The sequence below is a fragment of the Ranitomeya variabilis genome, chromosome 4 (genome assembly GCF_051348905.1).
Source record: "Ranitomeya variabilis isolate aRanVar5 chromosome 4, aRanVar5.hap1, whole genome shotgun sequence".
Taxonomy (NCBI): domain Eukaryota; kingdom Metazoa; phylum Chordata; class Amphibia; order Anura; family Dendrobatidae; genus Ranitomeya; species Ranitomeya variabilis.
This window is the reverse complement of record NC_135235.1, coordinates 556,762,829-556,785,097: the sequence shown is the minus strand read 5'-3', so window position 1 is coordinate 556,785,097 and position 22,269 is coordinate 556,762,829. Positions and strand designations below refer to the sequence as shown.

Here is a 22,269-nt window from a genome sequence, read left to right as displayed (position 1 = left end):
ATATGGCACAGCTTTATGTGGAGCATCTATGGGGCCATAATGAATGGTATGGAGTATCTATTTCTAATTTTGAAATTCACCGGTACCTGCTGCATTTTCCACCCTAGGCTTATACTCGAGTCAATAAGTTTTCCCAGTTTTTTGTGGCAAAATTAGGGGGGTCGGCTTATACTCGGGTCGGCTTATACTCGAGTATATACGGTAATTACAGTTATAATTTACTGATATTGCTGTATCAATAAAGCAAAACCGATATTATGGGCCAGCACACCTGTTGGTATAAGTGTAATGTATAGGTGCACATTCACACTGTGGCAACTAACAGGCAAGTATTACCTAGGGTAAAAACAGGCCTCGAAATAGATGGGGCAGAGAAGGACCTGAGGCCAACTGCCTGTGGAAAGCTGAATAGAGAAGGTGCACAACCCAATGGGGGGTGGGAGGGGAGCATACCCCCAAGCATACAAAGAATGAAGAATAAGGCTATGTTCACACGCTGCGGTTTTTGCTGCGGATCCGCAGCGGATTTGCAGCTGCGGATCCGCAGCCGTTTTCCATGCAGGGTACAGTACAATGTTACCCTATGGAAAACAAAAACCGCTGTGCCCACTTTGCGTTTTTCCGCTTGAAAATAAGCGCGGATTTTCTGCGGAAAAAAAGAAGTAGCATGTCAATTCTTTCTGCGGATTCCACAGCAGTTTTCCACCTGCACCAATAGGAAACTGCAGTTGGAAACCCGCAGTGGAATCCGCAGTAGAAACCGCACAAAAAAACGCAGGGAAAACCACCGCGGTTTTCAACTGCGGGTTTTCCAAATCAGGACCTGAAATATCCGCAGCAAAAAAAGGAACGTGTGAACAAGCCCTTAAAGCAAAACCGAAAACCATGGGCCAGCACACGTGCTGGTATAAGTATAGTGTGTAGGTACACATTCACACTGTGGCCATCAACAGACAAATATAAGGTAGAATAAACACAAAGAGTAGATACCTGCAGTAACTAAAGAAATAGCAGTAATACGTGAAATGTTTTTTTGCGTGTACCTTTTCAGTTATAACTTAGAGATTATGCTGTATAATTAATTTGAATGTGTAACCAATTTATATTATTTGATTAAAAAAAAGTCATATTTCCTTTGGTGCTGCTCATTGTGGAGATCTTGGCTAATGCAAAGACCTATTTATATTCTTCGGACTAATCCTGCCTGCAAGAGATGTCAGACTGAGAAAAATAATAGGAATTGATGTCAAACTCTAGCTCTCTACATATCCATTCTATCAAAGTAATTGTAACTGTATTTCAGCATTTACAAACCTGTAGAAAACTTCTCGTTTATAATAGCATAGTGCGATAATGTCTAACCAAGCCCAAGCTGAATGGTAATTAATAACGGGGATGTAGAAAAGTTCCTCCATACTAAACTTAGTTAAGGAGATCTCTCCTGCTGTGTTCTGCAGTGCACCGTCCATTGCCATCACTAGTGTCTTACACGAAACTCAACCAGAAGTGGCAACTGGTTGAATTAATGCAAATATTATTATTACGGTATTTACCGGCCTTCAGCTCGATCTGGATCCAAAGCGACTTGATGGTGGTCATACACATGCAAAGAAGAGTTTGCCAGAATTGAAGCAGTTCTCATAGAGCTATTGCCTGATTTAACACATAGACAGGGGTCCTGACAAAACATGCAGAAGGTGGTTCTTTTCACGAGATAACCATTTAACATCCTAGAACTCATATTATGCCAACAATCAATAAATTGCTGCAACCTGTTTACAACAGCTGCAGGCTTATGCTTGAGGCACGATGTTGGGCAAACAGCAGATGCTGCTGTGTTAATTGTTATAACTTGTTGTACCATATTCTTCCTTGTAATTTTCCATGTTTGGATGAGGCAGATAACGGTTATTGTATGTCTAAAGAAAAAAAAAAATATTCTACCACGTTGAGTGCTGATGATTCTGCTGAAAGCTGAAATCTGCAACACAACCAATGCATGGTTCACCATATTATTTCCAGTTCCATATTACAAATATGTCATGAGTAACATATGGAATTTCTATGTCCTCACTGTGTTAACTCCTTATACATACTGACTGAATTCCCATGTAATTAAGCCCATGTTAGGTGACACATAGGAAATTGAGAATATGACCCCTGTTAAGAAGGTGGACTGATGTGAGTGATGACAACATTTGGGCTCCCCTGGTCAAAATTACTGTTTTTTTGAACAATTAAGCAAGTTAAAGATTAAACGACCTCTAAAAGGCCTAAAGTTAAAGATGACACATTTCCTTTGTATTTTATGAAATACAGTATATATATATTTTCATCTTTTACATTTTAAAAATTGCTAAAAGTTTAATTGGCCTATGCAAAAGTTTGGGCACCCTGCATGGTTAGTACCCTTTTGAAAGTATCACAGTTTGTAAGTGATTTTCTAGTTCTGTGAGATTCCTGGGTGATCTTGCATGCACTGCTATTTTGAGGTCTAGCTAAGATTTTCAATGATGTTCAGATCAGGGGACTGTGAGGACCATTATAAAACCTTCAGCTTGCGACTTTTGAGGTAGTCTGTTGTGGATTTTGATGTGTGTTTAGGATCATTATCCATTTGTAGGAGCCACCCTCTTTTCAACTTCAGCTTTTTTTTACAGATGGTGTTATGTTTGCATCAAGAATTTGTTGAAATTTAATTGAATCCATTCTTTCCTCTGTGAAATGTTCCTTGTGCCATTGGCTGCAACACAACCCCAAAGCATGATTAATCCACCTCAATGGTTAATGGTTGGCAAGGTGTTCTTTTCCTGAAATTCTTTGCCCTTTTTTCTCCACACATACCTTTGATCATTGTGGCCAAGGAGTTTTACTTTAACTTCACAAGACTTGCTTCTAAAATGCGTCAGGCTTGCTTAATTGTTCTTTTGCATACTTCTGATGCTGAATTTTATGGTGAGGAAGCAGAAGTTTTCCTCTGATGACTCTAAGGGTACCGTCACACAGTGCCATTTTGATCGCTACGACGGTACGATTCGTGACGTTCTAGCGATATCGTTACGATATCGCAGTGTCTGACACGCAGCAGCGATCAGGGACCCTGCTGAGAATCGTACGTCGTAGCAGATCATTTGGAACTTTCTTTCGTCGCTTGATCACCCGCTGACATCGCTGGATCGTTGTGTGTGACACCGATCCAGCGATGTGTTCGCTTGTAACCAGGGTAAACATCGGGTAACTAAGCGCAGGGCCGCGCTTAGTAACCCGATGTTTACCCTGGTTACCAGCGTAAACGTAAAAAAAACAAACAGTACATACTCACATTCCGGTGTCTGTCCCCGGCGTCTCAGCTTCTCTGCACTGTGAACGCCGGCCAGCCAGAAAGCGAGCACAGCGGTGACGTCTGACGTCACCGCTCTGCTTTCCGGCTATGGTGCTTACACAGTGCAGAGAAGCACAGCGCCGGGGGACAGACACCGGAATGTAAGTATGTACTGTTTGTTTTTTTTACATTTACGCTGGTAACCAGGGTAAACATCGGGTTACTAAGCGCGGCCCTGCGCTTAGTAACCCGATGTTTACCCTGGTTACCCGGGGACTTCGGCATCGCTCCAGCGCCGTGATTGCAAAGTGTGACCGCAGTCTACGACGCTGGAGCGATAATCATACGACGCTGCGACGTCACGGATCGTGCCGTCGTAGCGATGAAAATGGCACTGTGTGACAGTACCCTTACATGAAGGCCATATTTGTGCAGATGTCTCTGAACAGTACCACAACTCCAGAGTCTGCTAAATCTTTCTGAAGGTCATTTGCAGTCAATTTGGGAGTTCTGATTTGCCTCGCTAGCAATCCTAGGAGCAGCTGTCACTGAAATTGTGATTGGTCTTCCAGACCTTTTCTTGGCCTCCACTGTTCCTGTTAACTTCTATTTCTTAATTATATTTTGGACTGAGGAAAAGACAACTTGAAAACATTTTTCTATCTTATAGCCTTCTCCTGCTTTGTGGACCTCCACCATTTTCATTTTCAGAGTGTGTCCTTACAACTTACATAACAGCTATCAATCTCCATTCCCCCATACAAATAAATGCTCACATCATTCATGTGTGTTGACAGAGCAGCTTATTTGACTGGTGAGCCAAGGGATTGGTATTCAATTAAAACCACCATACTTTATCTTCCATGACAACAACGGTCAGGGGAGAGTCGGGAAGCCCCCATAGACATTAAATGGACAAACCGACCGAAATTAGCAGATTCAACTATGTATATGGGGGCTTTTAATAAAACTACTGCTCTGTCTTGACTTCATCTTCCCAATTATGCCATGCAGTGTGATGATTTTCCCAATTATGCCATGCAGTGTGACAATTGTGATTGGCTTCGCTAGTGCTGGGCAACGCTTATCATCATGCAGCCTGGCACTATTTTCTGACATTTTGACTTTGAACATGCTCACTGACTTTGCCACTGATGAATCTTATGATAGCACCCAGTAAATTGAACTTTTTTAGGTATCAGATAAAGAGAGGAGGCGTCACAATTGATTAATTCTCCGTTTTATTGTTCTCCCCTCGACAAATATGCCCTCATTCTATGTCAGAATTTCTCTTAACATTTTATTGTTGAAACCATCTCTCCATTCTCTGTTGCAATAAAAAAAGCTGAGAAGATAGTGGATGTCTTATCCTATAAATCAGCCCTATTTTGAAGTAATTTAGGAGGAAAACCTTATCGCAGAGGTGAGGGAGACGAGGTGAACGGGACCCAAAGGAGTTTCCTTATGTCGCTCTGTGTATTTTGTATAAAATGTCCCTGGTAATAAAAAGCAATCATATATTTTCAGCTGTCGAGTAGCAGAGAAAGGTGTAGAAAATTAAAAAAAATATCCCTCTATGGGAAAATCCAAATGTTAAAGGGCCAGAATCTGATTACAGATAGAGAGAGCACACTGGCTATGATGAGATAATTTGTCTGCTCCAAACATGGCTTTCACAATTATAAATTACAATGTAGGCAGAAGCATAGTAATCTACTAAGCATCATTCTTGATACAGTATATATTACCAATTCACACCTGGAAATTAAATTTGAGAAGGGCGCAAGTCACTTTTTTTATCATTGCGGGTGAATTCCAGAATTCCTAGCCAGGGAGATGCTATTGGCATCTGCAGATATTGTCTTTCACTATTGGTGGCAATCGTATCGTAGCAGTATGGACATTAAAAGGGTCATCCGGGACTATTTAATTTTTTTTTACTACTATTTATCTACCTGTTGTGCCGGGCGCTGATCTCTGCTGGCACATGTTGATCACAGACCACTCCTTCTGGCGATTTAGCGGCTTCTGCTGATGTCACATAAACAGAGAAGCTGCCTCTCTTCCTCTCTGCTCTTTTGACGGAACATGACTGCTGATGTCATGCTTATTGACAGTCTGACTGTGAGGAGGAGGAGTCAGTGGCAATCAGCATGACATTGACAGTCACATCCAGTTGACAGAGCAGCCCAGAAGAATTAGAGCTGCTACATTGTCGTGGAGCAGCTCCATCACCTGTAGGAACAGTTGATTACCCCTTTGAGCCAGCGTGAAATAGGACAGGGAAGTAGTTGTCTCTGTAAGCAATGCATAATGGGGAATGTCACAGTTGACCCTGCTCCCCCCCTCCTCTCATAAATGACCTTTGCTCCTTAGATGCATCAGTAGAAAAAACAAAGTCTGAGCCAGTCTGTTGCTGCTAACGAGAATTTTCTGAATGAACAGGAAGCATATAATAGCCCTAGTGTGAAAATTGTAAGAACTCATATTTAAGACATATTTTCATATGCAAAAAAAATCAGAAAACTTAAAAAAAATATATATACAGGTCCTTCTCAAAAAATTAGCATATAGTGTTAAATTTCATTATTTACCATAATGTAATGATTACAATTAAACTTTCATATATTATAGATTCATTATCCACCAACTGAAATTTGTCAGGTCTTTTATTGTTTTAATACTGATGATTTTGGCCTACAACTCCTGATAACCCAAAAAACCTGTCTCAATAAATTAGCATATTTCACCCGTCCAATCAAATAAAAGTGTTTTTTAATAACAAACAAAAAAAACATCAAATAATAATGTTCAGTTATGCACTTAATACTTTGTCGGGAATCCTTTGGCAGAAATGACTGCTTCAATGCGGCGTGGCATGGAGGCAATCAGCCTGTGACACTGCTGAGATGTTATGGAGGCCCAGGATGCTTCAATAGCGGCCTTAAGCTCATCCAGAGTGTTGGGTCTTGTGTCTCTCAACTTTCTCTTCACAATATCCCACAGATTCTCTATGGGGTTCAGGTCAGGAGAGTTGGCTGGCCAATTGAGCACAGTAATACCATGGTCAGTAAACCATTTACCAGTGGTTTTGGCACTGTGAGCAGGTGCCAGGTCGTGCTGAAAAATGAAATCTTCATCTCCATAAAGCATTTCAGCCGATGGAAGCATGAAGTGCTCCAAAATCTCCTGATAGCTAGCTGCATTGACCCTGCCCTTGATGAAACACAGTGGACCAACACCAGCAGCTGACATGGCACCCCACACCATCACTGACTGTGGGTACTTGACACTGGACTTCAGGCATTTTGGCATTTCCTTCTCCCCAGTCTTCCTCCAGACTCTGGCACCTTGATTTCCGAATGACATGCAAAATTTGCTTTCATCAGAAAAAAGTACTTGGGACCACTTAGCAACAGTCCAGTGCTGCTTCTCTGTAGCCCAGGTCAGGCGCTTCTGCCGCTGTTTATGGTTCAAAAGTGGCTTTACCTGGGGAATGCGGCACCTGTAGCCCATTTCCTGCACACGCCTTTCCACACCAGACTCAGTCCACTGCTTCCTCAGGTTCCCCAAGGTCTGGAATCGGTCCTTCTCCACAATCTTCCTCAGGGTCCGGTCACCTCTTCTCGTTGTACAGCGTTTTCTGCCACATTGTTTCCTTCCAACAGACTTACCATTGAGGTGCCTTGATACAGCACTCTGGGAACAGCCTATTTGTTGAGAAATTTCTTTCTGGGTCTTACCCTCTTGCTTGAGGGTGTCAATGATGGCCTTCTTGACATCTGTCAGGTCGCTAGTCTTACCCATGATGGGGGTTTTGAGTAATGAACCAGGCAGGGAGTTTTTAAAAGCCTCAGGTATCTTTTGCATGTGTTTAGAGTTAATTAGTTGATTCAGAAGATTAGGGTAATAGGTCATTTAGAGAACCTTTTCTTGATATGCTAATTTATTGAGACAGGTTTTTTGGGTTATCAGGAGTTGTAGGCCAAAATCATCAGTATTAAAACAATAAAAGACCTGACAAATTTCAGTTGGTGGATAATGAATCTATAATATATGAAAGTTTAATTGTAATCATTACATTATGGTAAATAATGAAATTTAACACTATATGCTAATTTTTTGAGAAGGACCTGTATATATATATATATATATATATATATATATATATATATATATATATATATATTAGCAAAATATGATCTAAACCATAAGTAATTTTCTAATAACACATTCCTTTTAATGACTTCTCACACGTAGATCTCACCTTTGGTTAGAACTAAACCTAGAATTTTTTTTCTCACTTCCAAAAATCATTGTAATATCCATTGCAGTGAAAGGGCTTAAATATGTTCTTCAGAGAGTAACATTGTACACTTTTTGAGGTAGAATTAGACATTTAAATTTTTAAGTGTTGAGGAATTTTCTTTTTTACTTTGAAAAATCAATTATTTCCCCTTCACAAAAAGGATTGTTTAAGAAATGCAAAAACTCAATACAGTCACTTGTGACAAGCAAGCACACCGTCTCTAACTGACCCTGATTTAAAAAACAAATTGTGTAAAAAAAAAATATTGTGCTGGCTTTATGCTGCTTTCTAGGATATTAAGAATGAATGAAAATATACCATTGTTATTCAAATACAGAAGGACTAATGGCATTTACATCATGTCACTGATCAGTCTGTCACTGCGGCTTGCATCTCTCCTATCGCTCACCCTCTTTCTATTAAATATTTGTTTAATTTGCAGACTAATATTATTATTATTATTATTATTATTATTATTCATTTTTATAGCGCCATTTATTCCATGGCGCTTTACATGTGAAATACGGGGCAAATATAGACAAATACATTAAACATGAGCAAAAAACAAGGCACACGGGTACATAAGGAGGGAGGACCCTGCCCGCGAGGGCTCACAATCTGCAGGGGATGGGTGATGATACACTAGGAGAGGGCAGAGCTGGTTGTGCGGCGGTTCAGTAGGTTCAGGATCACTGCAGGCTGTAGGCTTGTCGGAAGAGGTGTCTTCAGGTTCTTTTTGAAAGTTTCTATGGTAGGCGAGAGTCTGATGTGCTGGGGTGGAGAGTTCCAGAGTATGGGTGAAGCACGGGAGAAGTCTTGGATGCGGTTGTGGGAAGAAGAGATGAGAGGGGAGTAGAGAAGGAGGTCTTGAGAGGATCGGAGGTTGCGTGTTGGTAGGTACCGGTTGATCATGTCACAGATGTATGGAGGAGATAGGTTGTGGATGGCTTTGTAGGTCATTGTGAGGGTTTTGAACTGGAGTCTCTGGGCAATAGGAAGCCAGTGAAGGGCTTGGCATAGGGGAGAGGCTGGGGAATAGCGGGGAGACAGGTAGATTAGTCGAGCAGCAGAGTGTAGGATGGATTGGAGTGGTGCCAGAGTGCTAGAGGGGAGTCCAGAGAGTAGGAGGTTGCAGTAGTCGAGGCGGGAGATGATAAGGGCATGCACTAGTGTTTTTGTGGTGTCATGGTCAAGGAATGCGCGGATCCGGGAAATGTTTTTGAGTTTGAGGCGGCAGGAGGAGGCAAGGGCTTGGATATGTGGCTTGAAAGAGAGGGCAGAGTCGAGGATCACCCCGAGGCACCGGGCGTGTGGGACTGGGGAAAGTGAGCAGCCGTTGACATTGATGGATAGGTCTGTGTCATGTTCTCAATGGCAAGAGAACATAGCATCAGCATATATAGGAACAAGCTCTTGGAAGATGGGAACTGAGCTGACCATGAACTAAACCTAACGCACAACTAGCAGTGGCCGGGTAGCATGCCTACGTATTCTAGATGCCCAGCACCAGCCGGAGGACTAAATAATGCTAGCAGAGGAAAATATTAGTCCTAGCTCACCTCTAGAGAAATACCCCGAAAGGAGACAGAGGCCCCCCACATGTATTGGCGGTGAATTAAGATGAAATAACAAACGTAGTATGAAAATAGGTTTAGCAAATTTGAGGTCCACTTACTACATAGCAGAAGACAGAAAGGACACTTTCATGGTCAGCTGAAAACCCTATCAAAACACCATCCAGAAATTACTTTAAAACTCTGGCATTAACTCATAACACCAGAGTGGCAATTCCTGTTCACAAGAGCTTTCCAGACACAGTAACGAAACTACAGCTGTGAACTGGAAAAAAAATGCAAAAACAAACATGGACAAGAGTCCAACTTATCTAGTAGTTGTCTAGGAGCAGGAACAAGCACAGAGAGGCTTCTGATAACATTGTTGACCGGCAAGCAACTAACAGAGCAGCAAGGTTATATAGCGACTCCCACATCTTGATGGGAACAGGTGAACAGAGAAGATGAAGACACCAGTTCAATTCCACCAGTAGCCACCGGGGGAGCCCAGAATCCAAATTCACAACAGTACCCCCCCCTCAAGGAGGGGGCACCGAACCCTCACCAGAACCACCAGGGCGATCAGGATGGGCCCTATGAAAGGCACGAACCAAATCAGAGGCATGAACATCAGATGCATTCACCCAAGAATTATCCTCCTGGCCGTATCCCTTCCACTTGACCAGATACTGGAGTCTCCGTCTGGAAACACGAGAGTCTAAGATTTTCTCCACAACGTACTCCAACTCACCCTCAACCAACACCGGAGCAGGAGGCTCAACGGAAGGCACAACCGGTACCTCATACCTGCGCAATAATGACCGATGAAAAACGTTATGAATAGAAAAGGATGCAGGGAGGTCCAAACGGAAGGAAACAGGGTTAAGAATCTCCAATATCTTATACGGGCCGATGAACCGAGGCTTAAACTTAGGAGAAGAGACCCTCATAGGGACAAAACGAGAAGACAACCACACCAAATCCCCAACACAAAGCCGAGGACCAACACGACGGTGGCGGTTGGCAAAAAGCTGAGTCTTCTCCTGGGACAACCTCAAATTGTCCACCACCTGCCCCCAGATCTGATGCAATCTCTCCACCACAGCATCCACTCCAGGACAATCCGAAGATTCCACCTGACCAGAGGAAAATCGAGGATGAAACCCCGAATTACAGAAAAACGGGGACACCAAAGTGGCAGAGCTGGCCCGATTATTGAGAGCGAACTCTGCCAATGGCAAAAAAGCAACCCAATCATCCTGGTCAGCAGACACAAAACACCTCAGATATGTCTCCAGGGTCTGATTAGTCCGCTCGGTCTGGCCATTCGTCTGAGGATGGAAAGCGGACGAAAAAGATAAATCTATGCCCATCCTAGCACAGAATGCCCGCCAAAATCTAGACACGAATTGGGTCCCTCTGTCAGAAATGATATTCTCAGGAATACCATGCAAACGAACAACATTTTGAAAAAACAGAGGAACCAACTCGGAAGAAGAAGGCAACTTGGGCAGAGGAACCAAATGGACCATCTTAGAGAAACGGTCACACACCACCCAGATGACAGACATCTTCTGAGAAACAGGCAGATCTGAAATAAAATCCATCGAGATGTGCGTCCAAGGCCTCTTAGGAATAGGCAAGGGCAACAATAATCCACTAGCCCGAGAACAACAAGGCTTGGCCCGAGCACAAACGTCACAAGACTGCACAAAGCCTCGCACATCTCGTGACAGGGAAGGCCACCAGAAGGACCTTGCCACCAAATCCCTGGTACCAAAAATGCCAGGATGACCTGCCAACGCAGAAGAATGAACCTCAGAGATGACTCTACTGGTCCAATCATCAGGAACAAACAGTTTATCAGGTGGGCAACGATCTGGTCTATCCGCCTGAAACTCCTGCAAGGCCCGCCGCAGGTCTGGAGAAACGGCTGACAATACCACTCCATCCTTAAGGATACCTGTGGGCTCAGAGTTACCATGCGAGTCAGGCTCAAAACTCCTAGAAAGGGCATCCGCCTTAACATTCTTAGAACCCGGTAGGTATGACACCACAAAATTAAACCGAGAGAAAAATAATGACCAGCGCGCCTGTCTAGGATTCAGGCGCCTGGCGGTCTCAAGATAAATCAAATTTTTGTGGTCAGTCAATACCACCACCTGATGTCTGGCCCCCTCAAGCCAATGGCGCCACTCCTCAAAAGCCCACTTCATGGCCAAAAGCTCCCGATTCCCAACATCATAATTCCGCTCAGCGGGCGAAAATTTACGGGAAAAGAAGGCACAAGGCCTCATCACGGAGCAGTCAGAACTTTTCTGCGACAACACTGCCCCAGCTCCGATCTCAGAAGCGTCGACCTCAACCTGAAAAGGTAGAGCAACATCAGGCTGACGCAACACAGGGGCAGAGGAAAAACGGCGCTTAAGCTCCCGAAAGGCCTCCACAGCGTCAGGGGACCAATCAGCAACATCAGCACCCTTCTTAGTCAAATCGGTCAATGGCTTAGCAATATCCGAAAAACCAGCAATAAATCGACGATAAAAGTTAGCAAAGCCCAAAAATTTCTGAAGACTCTTAAGAGAAGAGGGCTGCGTCCAATCACAAATAGCTTGAACCTTGACAGGATCCATTTCAATGGAAGAGGGAGAAAAAATATATCCCAAAAAGGAAATCCTCTGTACCCCAAAAACACACTTAGAACCCTTCACACACAAAGAATTAGACCGCAAAACCTGGAAAACCCTCCTGACTTGCTGGACATGAGAGTCCCAGTCATCCGAAAAAATCAGAATATCATCCAGATACACAATCATAAATTTATCCAAATAATCGCGAAAAATATCATGCATAAAGGACTGGAAAACTGACGGAGCATTTGAAAGACCAAAAGGCATCACTAAATACTCAAAGTGGCCCTCGGGCGTATTAAATGCGGTTTTCCACTCATCCCCCTGCCTGATTCGCACCAAATTATACGCCCCACGAAGGTCAATCTTAGAGAACCACTTGGCCCCCTTTATGCGAGCAAACAAATCAGTCAGCAACGGCAATGGGTATTGATATTTAACAGTGATTTTGTTCAAAAGCCGATAATCGATACATGGTCTCAAAGAGCCGTCTTTTTTTGACACAAAGAAAAAACCGGCTCCTAAGGGAGATGACGATGGACGAATATGTCCCTTTTCCAAGGACTCCTTTATATATTCTCGCATAGCAGCATGTTCAGGCACAGACAGATTAAACAAACGACCCTTTGGGTATTTACTACCCGGGATTAAATCTATGGCACAATCGCACTCTCGGTGCGGAGGTAACGAACCAAGCTTGGATTCTTCAAAGACGTCACGATAGTCAGACAGGAACTCAGGAATTTCAGAGGGAATAGATGATGAAATGGAAACCACAGGTACATCCCCATGAGCCCCCTTACATCCCCAGCTCAACACAGACATAGCTCTCCAGTCGAGGACTGGGTTGTGAGATTGCAGCCAAGGCAATCCTAGCACCAAATCATCATGTAGATTATACAGCACCAGAAAGCGAATAATCTCCTGGTGATCCGGATTAATACGCATAGTTACTTGTGTCCAGTATTGTGGTTTATTATTAGCCAATGGGGTGGAGTCAATCCCCTTCAGAGGAATAGGAGTCTCCAAAGGCTCTAAATCATACCCACAGCGTTTGGCAAAGGACCAATCCATAAGACTCAAAGCGGCGCCAGAGTCGACATAGGCGTCCGTGGTAATAGATGACAAAGAGCAAATCAGGGTCACAGATAGAATAAACTTAGACGGTAAGGTGCAAATGGAAACAGATTTATCAAGCTTTTTAGTGCGCTTAGAGCATGCTGATATAACATGAGTAGAATCACCACAATAGAAACACAACCCATTTTTCCGTCTAAAATTCTGCCGCTCGCTTCGGGACAGAATTCTATCACACTGCATACTCTCTGGCGACTTCTCAGTGGACACCGCCAGATGGTGCACTGGTTTGCGCTCCCGCAAACGCCTATCGATCTGAATAGCCATTGTCATGGACTCATTCAGACCCGCAGGCACAGGGAACCCCACCATAACATCCTTAATGGCATCAGAGAGACCCTCTCTGAAAGTCGCCGCCAGGGCGCACTCATTCCACTGAGTAAGCACAGACCATTTACGGAATCTTTGGCAGTAAATTTCCGCTTCATCTTGCCCCTGAGATAGGGACATCAAAGTTTTTTCTGCCTGAAGCTCCAAATGAGGTTCGTCATAAAGCAACCCCAAGGCCAGAAAAAACGCATCCACATTGAGCAACGCAGGATCCCCTGGTGTCAATGAAAAAGCCCAGTCTTGAGGGTCGCCCCGGAGCAAGGAAATCACAATCCTGACCTGCTGTGCAGGGTCTCCGGCAGAGCGAAATTTCAGGGACAAAAATAATTTGCAATTATTTCGAAAATTCTGAAACCCAGATCTATTCCCCGAGAAAAATTCCGGCAAAGGAATTCTCGGCTCAGATACAGGTGCATGACAAACAAAGTCTTGCAAATTTTGTACCTTCGTGGCGAGATTATTCAAACCTGCAGTTACACTCTGAAGATCCATTACAAACAGGTGGACACAGAGCCATTCAAAGATTAGAAGGAGAAAAAAAAAATAAAAAATCTCAGCAGACTTCTTATTTCTCTCCTTTCTCAGCCAAGGATTTTAACCCTTTAGTGGCCGGTCAAACTGTCATGTTCTCAATGGCAAGAGAACATAGCATCAGCATATATAGGAACAAGCTCTTGGAAGATGGGAACTGAGCTGACCATGAACTAAACCTAACGCACAACTAGCAGTGGCCGGGTAGCATGCCTACGTATTCTAGATGCCCAGCACCAGCCGGAGGACTAAATAATGCTAGCAGAGGAAAATATTAGTCCTAGCTCACCTCTAGAGAAATACCCCGAAAGGAGACAGAGGCCCCCCACATGTATTGGCGGTGAATTAAGATGAAATAACAAACGTAGTATGAAAATAGGTTTAGCAAATTTGAGGTCCACTTACTACATAGCAGAAGACAGAAAGGACACTTTCATGGTCAGCTGAAAACCCTATCAAAACACCATCCAGAAATTACTTTAAAACTCTGGCATTAACTCATAACACCAGAGTGGCAATTCCTGTTCACAAGAGCTTTCCAGACACAGTAACGAAACTACAGCTGTGAACTGGAAAAAAAATGCAAAAACAAACATGGACAAGAGTCCAACTTATCTAGTAGTTGTCTAGGAGCAGGAACAAGCACAGAGAGGCTTCTGATAACATTGTTGACCGGCAAGCAACTAACAGAGCAGCAAGGTTATATAGCGACTCCCACATCTTGATGGGAACAGGTGAACAGAGAAGATGAAGACACCAGTTCAATTCCACCAGTAGCCACCGGGGGAGCCCAGAATCCAAATTCACAACAGGTCTGGTGGAGGGGTAGAGTGAGATGGGGGAAAGATGATGAATTCTGTTTTGTCCATGTTCAGTTGTAGAAAGCGAGCAGAAAAGAAGGCTGAAATAGCAGACAGACAGTGCGGGATTTTGGTAAGTAAGGAGGTGAGGTCAGGTCCGGATAGGTAGATCTGCGTGTCATCAGCATAGAGGTGGTACTGCATACCGTGGGATTCTATGAGCTGTCCCAGACCGAAGGTGTAGATGGAGAAGAGTAGGGGTCCTAGAACAGAGCCTTGAGGAACACCGACTGACAAGGGGTGAGGTGAGGAGGTGGTGTGGCGGAGGGAGACACTGAATGTCCGATCTGTCAGATATGATGAGATCCAGAAAAGGGCCAAGTCTGTGATGCCAAGAGATGAGAGGATTTGTAGCAGAAGGGAGTGGTCCACAGTGTCAAAGGCAGAAGACAGGTCCAGGAGAAGGAGGACAGAGTAGTGTCGCTTGTTCCTGGCAGTTAGTAGGTCATTGGTGACTTTAGTTAGGGCAGTTTCAGTTGAGTGATGGGAACGGAAGCCAGATTGTAATCGATCAAAGAGGGAGCAGGAGGAGAGGTGGGAGGACAGTTCAAGATGGATGTGTTGCTCCAGCAATTTGGAGGCATAAGGAAGAAGAGATATCGGGCGATAGCTAGACACAGAGGATGGGTCGAGGGAGGGCTTTTTGAGGATGGGTGTGATCTTGGCATGTTTGAAGGATGAGGGGAAGACACCTGTTGTGAGTGAGAGGTTGAAGAGGTGCGTTAGGGTTGGGATGAAGACCGTGGAAAGGTTAGGGATGAGGTGAGATGGGAGCGGGTCGAGCGTGCAGGTGGTGAGGTGTGATCTCGACAGGAGGGTGGAGAGCTGATCTTCTGTCATGGTGGAGAAGCTGGTTTTGGAGGAGCAGGGGTGAGCAGCTAAGAGGGGCAGTGGGCGCTGTGGGCCAAAGCTTTCTCTGATCGTAACGATCTTCTGTTTAAAGAAAGAGGCAAAGTCTTCAGCAGAAATGAGAGGGGAGGGAGGGGGTGCAGGGGGACGGAGTAGAGAATTGAAAGTGTTGAAAAGCTGTTTAGGGTTGTGAGACAGGGAGGATATGAGAGATGAGAAGTAAGTTTGTTTTGCGGCAGTGAGCGCGGACTTGAAGCTGGCGAGGGACTGCTTGTATGCGGTGAAGTGGTCAGCAGAGCGGGATCGCTTCCATCTTCGCTCAGCGATCCTGGAAGCCCGTCTCAGTTCTTTAGTCAGGCTGGTCAGCCAGGGCTGCCTGTTGACTGTACGAGTTTTGCTATGCATGAGCGGGGCGGCCGAATTGAGTGTTGCTGTTATTGTGGCATTATAAAAAGCAGCAGCAGCATTTGTGTCATGAAGGGAGGCTATGTCGGTAAGAGGGAGAAGGGACTCAGAGATTGATTGTAAGTTGAGATGTTTGAGATTTCTGCGAGGGAGTTCGTGGAGTGGGGGTTGCACACTAGGAGAGGAGAGGGAAGAGAATGTCAGTAGGTTGTGGTCAGACAGGGGGAGGGGTGAGTTAGTGAGATTAGTAAGGGAGCAGAGGCGGGTGAAGACGAGGTCCAGCGTGTGGCCATCTTTGTGAGTGGCCTCAGAGGACCATTGAGTGAGGCCAATGGAGGCAGTCAGTGATAAAAGTTTAGAGGCAGCTGAGGTGGAAGTGTCAATCGGGATGTTGAAATCACCCATGATGATAGTGGGGATGTCAACAGAGAGGAAATGAAGTAGCCATGTGGTGAAGTGGTCGAGAAAGGTGGAGATGGCTAGTTCTGGGGGGCGGTAGATGACAGCCAGCTGGAGGTTGGAGGGGGAATAGATGCGGATGGAGTGCACCTCGAATGAGGGAAGAGTAGCGGAGGGTGGTAGCGGGATTGGAGTGAAGGAGCAGGTGTCGGACAGGAGCAAGCCAACTCCTCCACCACGTTTGTTGGTGGAGCGAGAGGTGTGAGAGAGGTGGAGACCGCCGTAGGAAAGCGCAGCTGGAGAGGCTGAGTCAGAGGGGGTGAGCCAGGTTTCCGTGATGCCAAGGAAGGAGAGTTTGTTGGTGATGAAGAGGTCATGGATAAATGGCAGTTTGTTGCAGATGGAGCGTGCGTTCCATAGTGCTCCAGGTAGGGGGACCGGGGGAGTGGGGGCTGGATGAATGGGTATGAGGTTGTCATGGTTGGGAAAATGTGCGGAGGATCGAGGTAGGGGGTTAGAAATGAGCGTGGGGATGTGTTGAGGTGGGCCGGGATTTGGGGATACATCACCAGCAATGAGGAGTAGCAGACAGAGCGTTAGAAGGTGGGAGCTGGATAGGACATGATGTGGCCGTGTGTGTCTGGAGAAAAAGGATTGTATGTGGAGGAACAGTTCTGAGGATAAGGTGAGATGGCTGGGGAGGATGGAGGAAGAAATGACTAGTTCCTTACAAGGTGGAGAGATTGCAGGAGATTGTAAGAAGGAAAGTAGTATGGGGGTGAATGAGAAAAGAAACCGAAACATTGTAGAGGTTGGTGTTCTGTTACCTTCCAGTCAATTCCAGTCCAATTCAGTCTAATTCAAATTCATAATTAAAAAGATGTAATTTAAAAGATGGAAGATAAAAGATGAAATGCAGCAGACTGCGTCTGTAGCAGACGCCTGCATGTGAATATATCCCCAGTTAAGGGCATTCAGGTGTGAATGAGGAGGTGGCTGGGTATGGGAGACCAGATGTAGTGAGTTAAGCAGAGGCCATAAAGAGAGGGAGGGGTTAGACTGACCACTCAGAGATGCCAGAATAACACAATGAGATATATGGAACAGGTCATGGAAACAGGCTGATAGGTAAGAAAGCATACTAAAAAGGATTATATGTGCTGCACCAAGACACTCAGATCCAGGGAAGGCATAGAAAATTCAATGCAATATACAGAGACATTCAGGAGCCAGGGAGAGCTGGGGAAAGGTCAATGCATACCATGAAAATTCAATGCAATATACAGAGACATTCAGGAGCCAGGGAGAGCTGGGGAAAGGTCAATGCATACCATGAAAATTCAATGCAATATACAGAGACATTCAGGAGCCAGGGAGAGCTGGGGAAAGGTCAATGCATACCATGAAAATTCAATGCAATATACAGAGACAATATTCTCACCTTACCAGTGCTTTGGTTGTACAACATATTCCCATCTATTTATCCAGTATTTATCCAATGTTTCAGGGCTTTCTTTTTGCAGAGCTGTGTACTCTCAAGTCCTCTCACTATGTGAAATAATCCTGAAATGTCTGGTCAATTCCCTGCTTTAGCTTTTATACAGGCTAAAATAGTCCTGATTGGTTGCCCTATACCTTGTGATGTGATAGCTGGAAAGCATTATCAACCTGTTAATAGAAAGGAAAGGAGTGTAGCTTAATGAACACATTCTTCTTTATTCAAATAAAATTCATGCAAGGGATATCTGGTCCAGATGTTCTTTGCATGAATTTTACCTGAATAAAGAAGAACTTGTTTGTTGAGCTAGACTCCTTTCCTTTCGATTTATATTTCTTGGCTGTGGAAGAGCCAGTGTCCTATCTCCAAATGGGCTGAGGCCATACAAACAGTGAGCTGGAGTTGCCATTAAATTATTGTCAACCTGTGGCTCATGCAATCTTTTGCAAATTGTAAAATGGCAGCAGGCATTTTTTCTACGATTCGCGCAAATCGAACTGCAAATTATTCTAAACCACTGGGATATGCGAATTTCCCAAAATTCAACACAAATTAGATTTTCATTGACTCAATTTGCTCATCTCTAGCTAATATAGATCCTTCTTTCTCCGAGGCTGATTATACACACAGCAAGATTTTAACTAATGATAGTCATATGCAGTCCAGGGAAATACTGGGAGTTGTTTAGTTTTCAGAACACTTTTCTGAATTGCATCCGTCACTCTATATTAAAATTGGAAATTCTGTGTGTCGCCCCAGGCTAAAGAAGTCTGGGGATATACACAGAAGTCTGTGTGAAGCCCCAGGCTAAAATAAGTCAGTGGGTATAATCTAACAATATGGTCCTTAGGTCAACAAAGTTTGTGCCTTCACCTACTACACTAAAACTGAATAACAATCTAGATATGAACTTTAGAGCTTTAGTAAATTATTTGCATGAAATATATATCCAGAGACATGGTTGTGTCCAAACACTTACTGTAGAAAGCAATAATCATTGACCTTGCAAAACTATTTGTAGAGTAATTGGCTTATTGGGGCAAGAATATTAGACTGTTAGCTCCATGGGGAGACCGTCGCAATGTGCAACCTGTTAGGAAGATACAGAATGAGATGAAATCTAGATCGGCCTCACAGTGGGAGACATAGAGGTCAGTCCGTCATACAGCAGGCTACACGACTCTCAATCTTTTATAAGGATGATAGATTAAATATTGTTTTTCAATGAATTATTAACGCACTCCTTCTATGCTTCTTTCTTCTAGGTTTTCACAAGATATGGTAAATGTTACATGTTTAATTCTGGACACGAAGGTCGTCCTTTGCTGACCACTGTAAAAGGAGGGACTGGAAATGGTCTAGAAATCATGCTGGACATCCAGCAAGACGAGTATCTTCCTATCTGGGGAGAGACCGGTATGTACTTGCAAATACATTTATGTCTTTCATCATACTTCTTCTAGGATACAAAATGAAGCAGGAGAAAAAATATACCTAAATACCTAAACATATTCCAATTAAATAGTACAAGTAGTCTGATATGTAACGGATACAATATTAGGCATGTATTATTGGATTGGACCATGTAAGACCTCATTCAGATGTCCGATTTTTGCGTACGAGTGCTATCCGTGATTTTCACAGACAGAAGTCTTACCTATGATAGGCTATGGGGCCATTCACATGTCTGACTTTTTCCTCAGACCGAGTGGTCAGTGGAAAATATCGGAGACATGTCCGATTTTGATCCGAGAGTTTGGGTCCGTGATTAAATCAGACTGCACTCGGATTACATCCATGTGGAGTTCAATTTTCATGGACTGTCAGAATGGAGAAGGTGGAAAATATGCTTTCTTTGTTTTTTTAAATTTCTCCATATACGAGAAAATCGGATGACACTCATGCCACACTCTGATCAGATGAATTGATCCTATTTTCTTGTATTGGACGTCTGAATGAGACCTAAGAAATGAAGACAGAACGGTGATAGAGACACATATAACAGAAGAAGATACCGTTCATATGTTTATAAGTGACATCACAATGTTAGATAACAATAATAATTAATAATATAGAGAGAAAACGGCAAAGCATTCTCAAGATGAAGTTCAAATGGTTAAAGGTTTGGTGGTTCCAAGTTATCCAAAAGACCACTGCTTGAAGGTAGCCATTATGTTTACTTTCAGCAGAGAGAGAATTCAATAAAATATTACTTTTTAATTAAATATACATTGAAGTAGAGGTATTAGCCCAAATGCACACAGGTTAAAAATATATAGGCCATAGCTGTAGGTAGCAAGTCAAGATGACACATGAAGTGCCCAATAATGTCTGTGCTCATAATAAACAGGTTAGATCTCACCCAAATCTGATAAAGTCATGTTACGAACCATGGCGCATCACAGGTGTCGTTGACAGGAAATATAAGATATTGGTGCTGTCTAATATCCCTGTTGTGCCCCATGCTCCCTAACAAAGGTGGTACCCAAATATTGTACTGATTCTCATTAAAAATAAACAAATCCCTCCTGACGCATTTCTACCTCTTTAGTGAAGCGTCACCAGGGGAATGTGTTTTCTGTGGAAACGCCAATGTATTTATCTCTGCAGTAGTTGGTTATATTTTCAATGGTCCCGAGTCACTGATTATAGACAGCGGATTACACTTCACAAAATATGGGATATCAGAAGTCACGGATGAATCTATAATAGAAGTATTTAATGCTTCGACTCGACTATGTGGCTTGTCAAGAAATTAATAATGTTATACAGGGTGCAAATTACCTTCTTCTCACTGCTGAGGACTCCTCCATCTGGGGGTTTACAACTAGATAGCCAGAAAATAGTAGTGAGATGTTCCCTGTTATGTTGAGCTGGTGGTTAGGAACACTAGAAATGACCAGATGAGCAAACTAGCAATACAGGATGAGCTCTGGGAAGTGGGAGCTCTGCTGACCGCAACCCCTGATCCTATAAACAACAACTAGAAATAGCCATGGAGTGTTCCTGACTCTGCCTAGACGCCTCTTCACAGCCTAAGAGCTAACTACCCCTAAAGATAGAAAATACAGCCTACCTTGCCTCAGAGAAATTCCCCAAAGAAATAGGCAGCCCCCACATATATTGACTGTGAGTTAAGATGGAAGTCACAAACACAGGAATGAAATAGGTTTCAGCATAGGAGGCCAGACTGAACTAAACAGACTGAGGATAGAAAAGGTATCTTTGCGGTCAGCATAAAAAACTAACAAAAAACCACGCAGAGTGTGCAAAAGAAACCACCGCACCGACTCACGGCGCGGTGGTGCCACTCTGCATCCCAGAGCTTCCAGCTAACAAGATTAAATCATAATAGCAAGCTGGACAAAAACACAGTGGTAACAAATAAGCTAGCAGGGACTTAGCTTTTGCTGAAATAGACAGGTCATCTGAAAGATCCAAGAGAACTGAACCAGTACTAGGACATTGACAGCTGGCATCAAGTAACGATCTGAGTGGAGTTAAATAGAGCAGCCAGCCAAGGCCTGAATGAGATCAGCTGGAGAAGGAATCTCAGAACCAGCAGCTCCACTCACAGCCACCAGAGGGAGTTCATGAACAGAACTCGCCGAAGTACCATTCATAACCACAGGAGGGAGCTCGAGAACAGAATTCACAACAGTTCCCCCCCCCTTGAGGAGGGGTCACCGAACCCTCACCAGAGGCTCCAGGCCGCTCCGGATGAGCCAAATGAAAGGCACGAACAAGATCGGCAGCATGAACATCAGAGGCAACTACCCAGGAATTATCCTCCTGACCATAACCTTTCCACTTGACTAGGTACTGAAGTTTCCGTCTCGAGATATGAGAATCCAAAATCTTCTCCACCACATACTCCAACTCCCCCTCAACCAACACCGGGGCAGGAGGATCAACGGAGGGAACCATAGGAGCCACATATCTCCGCAACAACGACCTATGGAACACATTATGGATGGCGAAAGAAGCTGGAAGGTCCAAACGAAATGACACAGGATTAATAATTTTAGAAATCTTATAAGGACCAATGAAACGAGGCTTAAACTTAGGAGACGAAACCTTCATAGGAACAAAACGAGATGACAACCAAACCAAATCCCCAACACGAAGTTGGGGACCAACACAGCGACGGCGGTTAGCGAAACGTTGAGCCTTCTCCTGGGACAATGTCAAATTGCCCACTACATGAGTCCAAATTTGCTGCAACCTGTCCACCACAGAATACACCCCAGGACAGTCCGAAGGCTCAACCTGCCCTGAAGAAAAATGAGGGTGGAAACCAGAATTACAGAAAAAAGGCGAAACCAAAGTGGCCGAGCTGGCCCGATTATTAAGGGCGAACTCAGCCAAAGGCAAGAAGGACACCCAATCATCCTGATCAGCAGAAACAAAGCATCTCAGATATGTTTCCAAAGTCTGATTGGTTCG

At 44.0% G+C, this 22,269-nt stretch overlaps 1 protein-coding gene across 2 annotated transcripts in view; it reads left to right on the top strand.

The window, feature by feature from the left end:
- ASIC2 (acid sensing ion channel subunit 2) overlaps positions 1–22,269 on the top strand; it is a 1,067,153-nt gene that overhangs the window by 804,275 nt on the left and 240,609 nt on the right. For both annotated transcript variants that reach the window (XM_077252712.1, XM_077252711.1), the window contains exon 2: positions 19,089–19,239. In XM_077252712.1, the coding sequence (XP_077108827.1) occupies positions 19,089–19,239 (151 nt within the window). The remainder of the gene's footprint in view (positions 1–19,088; positions 19,240–22,269) is intronic.